Here is a 6,316-nt window from a genome sequence, read left to right as displayed (position 1 = left end):
TTCGAGTTAGAGAACATGAATTTGAAGAAAAAAGTTCAAAATTTCGGAAAATGTTTAGGATTTTCTTGAATTTGAAAATAATTCCATGTATTTAAAAAATTTCACGGATTGAAAAAAGTTTACGAAATAAAAAAAACTTCCTGAATTTAAAAATGTTCATGAGATTTCCTTAAAAAGCACGTTTTTAAATGAAAAAAAGGGAAAAGTAAAATAAGGAACAGGAAAAAAAGAAACAGAAAAGGAATAAAAAGAACAAAACCGGCCCATAGCTCTGCGTATGAACAGAGCTATGTTTGGCCGCTTCAGCGTCAAATAGCATTTTCCGGCGGTCCTCTTCTCCAGCGCTCTTCCCTTGCCCTCGGCGGCCGGAGCCGGAGAGGCCAACTTCCACCAACTTGTTCCACTCCGGCCAGCCACAGTTGAATCCCCTCCACGCCAACACAGCTCGCATTCACCATCGCAGCCGCCCGTTCTCCCGACTCCCGCCCGACTCGACGGCCTCGGTCGATCGGTCCTCTGCTCGCCTCACGCCATGCCCACCTCCCGCACGACGGAATGCCGAACCCGGACCCGCCGCTGCCCCCTTCCCTCTTCAACTCCCTCATCGCCTCCCGCGCCCGCGCCGGCCGCGCGGCCGACGCCTTCTCGCTGCTCGCGCGCATGCTCGCCGCGGGCGTCGCCCCGACCGCGTTCACCTTCGCGCCGATCCTCTCCTCGCCCTCCGTGTGCCCCCGCCGCGCCGCGCAGCTGCACCCGCACATCCTCAAGCGCGGCCTGCTCCATAGCGACCCGTACTCCGGGACAGCGCTGCTGGGCTTCTTCGCGCGGCACGGACGGTTCGGCGAGGCGCTCGACCTGTTCGGCGAAATGCCCGCACGGAGCGTCGTCACCTGGAACTGTCTCGTCTCTTCGTTCGCGCAGCATGGGCATGTCCAGGACGCCGTGTTTTGGTTCAGGGAACTCGTGAGGAGCAGCGATGGCTTGTCTGAAGGCTCTCTCGTTGCGGTCTTTCCTGCACTTGTGTCACCGGACCCAGTTCATGGGCTTGCCATCAAAACCGCAATGGATTCCTTCTCGGCAGTTGCTAACTCGTTGCTGAATTGTTACTGTACTTGTGGCACAGTTTGCGCGGCAGAGAAGCTATTTAATGGTTTGATGTTCAGAGATGTGGTTTCGTGGAATACAATGATCACTGCTTTCGCTAGGAGTAACTTCCCAGGGAGAGCTTTTGAGCTTTTCTCAGCGATGCATCATCAGGGTGTTTCTCCAGATGAAACTACATTTTCCAGTGTTCTTTACGCTGGCACCAGTATAAATGCACAGGAGCATGGGAAGTCTGTTCACGCCAAATCTATCAAGCATAACCTCAACACGACAGTATTTGTGAGTACTTCACTGGTTGATTTCTACAACAAATGTGTTGGTAGGAGGGACGCTCTTAAAGTACTCAAAGAGGTTCCTCATAAGAGCACTGCATGTTGGAATGCTCTGCTTTCTATCAAGTCAGATGGTGATTTTCCAACTCTGTTTATGATTCTGAGAGATATGTTGCAATCAGGGATTAGCCCAAATGAATTTACCTTTTCTTCCTTGCTCAAGGATCCATCACTGTTGGATGTGCATCAGATTCACTCATTGGTCATAAAACTGGGTTATGACGGTAATGACTATGTTTCAAGTGCTATTATATCTTCCTATGTCTCACATGGCTTTGTTTCTGATGCCCTCGCTTATGGAGTTACATTGGATCCTGACTCCTGTAATGTCTCCATGAATGTTTTAGCTGGGGCATATAATAGAGCTCACATGTACCAAGAGACCAAGGAGCTACTCTTACATCCGAAAACGAGTGATACTATTTCATGGAGCATACTTATTACTGCTTGTGCAAGGAATGGTGATTATGCTGAAGCTTTTGGACATTTCAGACAGATGAGAATTTTGGGGCATCATTTTGATAACTATGTAGCTGTGAGCTTGCTGAGTATTTGTACAAAAGTTAACAGCCTTGTTCTTGGTAGGCTGGTGCATGGGGTAATCACCAAGACCAGTTATGGGTGCTCAGACACTCGTACTAATAATATGTTGCTAGATATGTATGCTAAATGTGGTAGAATTGAAGACTGTCTGAAAGCCTTTGAGGAAATGGAAGATAGGAACGTAATCTCATGGACAGCTGTGATTTCAGGCCTTGCACTTAACGGTTTTTCTCGTAAGGCCCTGGCATGGTTTAAAGCTATGGAAGGGGCTGCTGTCAAACCTGACAAGGTAGCAATTCTGGCAGTCCTTTCAGCTTGTAGACATGGAGGACTTGTGCAGGAGGGAATGGAGATATTCAAACGTATGGAAGCTGATTACTCAACTGAAGCTGGGATGGAGCATTACATTTGTGTGGTGGACATGCTATGCAAGTGTGGTCATTTAAAGCAAGCTGACTCTGTGATTAGAGGCATGCCTTTCCGCCCGAGTACTATTATTTGGCGCACATTCATCCAAGGATGCAATACATATGGCATGCTAGATACTCAAGTGTTTAGCTAGTGATGGTCTTGGTAAACAATGGAGGTGGGTGTTTTCTCACATGAATTCAGAAAATGGTTGTTGCCAAATTAATATTTAGACCATACTAGATATCAAATGAATTTTGGTTGCACATAGTGTTGATATTGTTACAGTAATGTAAGCTACTCCCTCCGTAAACTAATATAAGAGCGTTTAGAATACTAAAGTAGTGATCTAAACGCTCTTATATTAGTTTACAGAGGGAGTATCATTTAATTCATATGTTTGAACAACCTAGTAATGGAGGATATGTGATTGCTGGGCACCTTTATCAACCACTTCACCTCTTTTGTTCGCTCCATTATATCTATGATGAAGGGTGTTGATTGGAAACGTCCTCATTTGATGAATCTTTTCTGGTTGGTGGTTCATTGTGGGTCGGCATTTCTTTGCTCCCTTCCATAGTTCCTTTGGTTTGGCTTTGTGTTCTGTCATCATCTAGTGGCTAACTACAGAAGGAAAATGCCTTGCTCTTTCTGCATGGTGTTGCAAACTAGCAAGAGGTGTTCCGCGTCCATGTTGTTACCTTCATGGTCAGAATTGTGCAACATGGAGGAGGAGAAAAGGATGGCTTCTATTCCAGTTGACCTGAATATGTGGCCCTTAAAGATCCAACCTCCATATGGTCAATGAAATGTTCACTTTGGCAGTTAGAATTTGAAACTGGTCGTCATTCTTTGTGAAAGTTGCAAAGGTGGTGTGAAGGTCCACAAAGAAAAATGGAAGTGTGTACCTAGTTAGAAATATCTGAAGAAATATTGTACAGTGACTGAATTCAATTATTCAGGTAAGAAATGAAATATGAGAAATGAAGATGATCTCATGGCATAAAGTTTATTGAGCATTAGGAATCTACTGGGTTTGGTGGTTGACTTTCTGTACCTAATGAAATGTTTCAATTCACAGGCAAAAGGAGAGTAAAAGGAGAAAGGCTGTTCTTGAAATACCAAGGTGTGGTAGCCACTTGCAGCCTATGAAAATGTGAAAAATGACAGGAACGTGTTCAGTAAGATCCCCTCCTATTTACTATGCTTGACTTGTGAATCTAATTGATGGTGATCTGCATGATCATACCAGACCAATGCATTTATAATGATTAGTATAGTGAGGCTGCTGTCACCAGGTGTGTTTCCTGCTCAATGAGTATCTGAAACGTGGATTCCTTTTTCATAAACAAGTTCTTGTGAGGCGCCTCTTAGCATCATGGATTAGTCAGCCAAGGTCGTTAGGCTGTGGCAAATCGGTTGCAAAGATGATAAAGTACGAGTCAGCACAGAGGCATTAACTAATTATCAGAGGTACACAGGCTTTTGACGAAGCATGCACATTAGTAGCAAAATATGGGTTATATAATACCGAAGCATGGGCTTATATTGGCTATTGCTTTTCATTCCACTAGGCATTGTCTACGTAGCTCCAACGGTTCGCGTTTACTAATTGAATGATGACCAGGCACTGTTGTCCTGGTACTATAAAGGTGATCTGGTCAAAGAATTCAAAGCATTATCTAATCCAATGGCTGGTGGGTTGAGATATCATGACCTCCGTATCAAGCTGGGATTGCAAAGATTGACAGTTGAAGGAAGATCTAGCTTTACTAGATAGTACATGTCTAACGATTTTAAATTCTGATTAATTTTGGTTGCTGCCATATCTTATGCGTGTTGCAAGGTACTTAGTGTATCTCTGAATTGTAGGCAGATAAACTGGCATTGTCCTTGGTACGACACCTTGATGCAGATTGCAACTGTGACTACTGACTGATGTCTACCTGCATATCGTCACAATTTGTTCTCTGTGACTGGAAAATGCACACCTAAGGTAGGAGCTCTCCCTCCATGGAGCTTACTGGATTCTCGGTGTGAATATTGGTTTGGTTCAAAAGAATTTCGTAGGAATTCTGGAGGACTCAATTCTGTAGAAATTTTCCTAAAGAGCTTGTTACCTTCTTAGGATTAGAAACCATAGGAACTTTTCCCATGGTCTACTTTGTATACAATTTCAAAGAAAAAATCCCATTAAGCCCACCACATTGATATTTTCTTTGTCTCTATGATAACTATGCCATGCACCTAATACTACAGAAAAATTCTTGCATTTTTACTGTGGTGCTACCAACAGCTTCTATCACTAACTTGTGTGTTTTAGTTTCCCTAGGATTCAGTATTTTATGCCATCTTGTCTATATTCTTCTTTCATCTGATGGTCTAGATACTAGAATGATGAAGTCAGTGACATCACAATGTAACGTCAAAAGATGTGGTGCCGTGGGGACTATTTGGTCCATAGGATTCTAAAACCGCAGAAATAGGGAAAATTGATGGTTGAGATCCATCCAATGGTAGAATGCTCTAGGTCTGTACCATTGCTATTGTTTTTTTTTTCAACAATCTTTTTTTGTTAACCATCTCTTTGATCAATGTTGAATATATCATTGGTGTGAATTTTCCACCATGTGTTCTGGATAACTTAATTGAAGTTTATAAATTCATGACATGGCAGTGGTGACATGTTAGGCATAAGTCAGTGCCTAAAGAAAGTTCCACTTCACTACTGAGCATGCCATTGGCAACAGGGCATCACTCAGTTGTCTAGAGCTGAAGGTGCTCTCCCAGCCCAGCCCACCCTGGTTCAAGGGATGCTTAACCTCCCTGGTGCTCGTGGTAACCTTTTGTACTCCCTCCGTTCACTTTTATAAGTCGTTTCGGACAACTGAAATTGAGCTGTTTTGCAGTTGTCTCAAATTTCTACAACGTCTTATAAAAGTGAACAGGGTAAATCAAAATGCTGCGGGTGCTGCTTAGGAGGTTCTGTATGTACATATTCTGCCTTTGTTCAATTTGGACGTCAACTCTCCCTTGACCATTGATTTCAGACGTTATCAAGAAAAGTATTTAATATATGATGGTATGTCATGACTTTTGTTGCCAAGTTCGGTACAGTAGCATATTATCCATTTGGAAAACTTGAAGAGTTTCTTTTTTGCATTATTGTCCTCCTTTGACTGGCTTTGGCACATTGGGCTAGTAGAATCATCTCAAGTAGCCACAAATGTATGAAGACACGATATATATGCTACCCACGTTTAAGCATATCTGCGGTCAAAAGCTTATAAAGATTATGTTCATGCATGCATGTATTCCAAAACGCTGGGCACCATACATTGTCAAATATCATGGAAATTCTCAGGAGCACGCATTATTCCAGTTTCCAGAAGCAGACAGTCGACACGTCAGCTAGCTACTTTCAGTAGTTCAAATCGTGGCTTATATCCTTTCATTCTTGGATACATCGTCCACATACACGATGAGAGCTGAGAGCGGCGGTTGCATCCCTCCCTGCTTATTGGCGCACTGATGCATGTGGAGTGGATTATTGTGGGCAATTAAGTAAGCAAGAGGCCAGCGTCGACCGGAACATAGGAGATGAACATTGGCTGATGGCGTGCGTAGGCAAGCACGGACACGGAGCATATGCTAATGCAGAAAGGGGGAAAAGATGGAGGATCAATTATGATGGACGCACATCTTCTTAGCCGGTGGCAATGGTGGCCACTCGGACAGGATCACACCAGGTTCATCCAACACTACTCCAACACCACCCCTACGTGGCCCTCTTTGTCCTAGGCAGAGGCAGGCACACAATGCGCGCGGTGGTTCCACCCCCACCAATTATCCGCAACAACGGCCGGACCCGGGCCCACGTTGTAACTGCCGGTATGATCCATCTCGTCGAGCTCCTCGTCCTATAAATA

General features: G+C 44.0%; 1 protein-coding gene across 1 annotated transcript; it reads left to right on the top strand.

Annotated features, from left to right (window-relative positions):
* The first annotated feature begins 334 nt into the window (after positions 1–334).
* On the top strand, positions 335–4,461 carry LOC119269029 (pentatricopeptide repeat-containing protein At3g58590-like). The gene is made up of 2 exons (XM_037550777.1): positions 335–2,565; positions 3,469–4,461. The coding sequence occupies exon 1, from the start codon at positions 556–558 to the stop codon at positions 2,539–2,541; it is 1,986 nt and encodes a 661-aa protein (XP_037406674.1). The 5' UTR covers positions 335–555; the 3' UTR covers positions 2,542–2,565; positions 3,469–4,461.
* The last annotated feature ends 1,855 nt before the right edge of the window (positions 4,462–6,316 follow it).

Source organism: Triticum dicoccoides, chromosome 3A, assembly GCF_002162155.2.
Source record: "Triticum dicoccoides isolate Atlit2015 ecotype Zavitan chromosome 3A, WEW_v2.0, whole genome shotgun sequence".
Lineage (NCBI taxonomy): Eukaryota > Viridiplantae > Streptophyta > Magnoliopsida > Poales > Poaceae > Triticum > Triticum dicoccoides.
The sequence above is the reverse complement of the archived record's forward strand: the minus strand, read 5'-3'. Positions and strand labels throughout refer to the sequence as shown.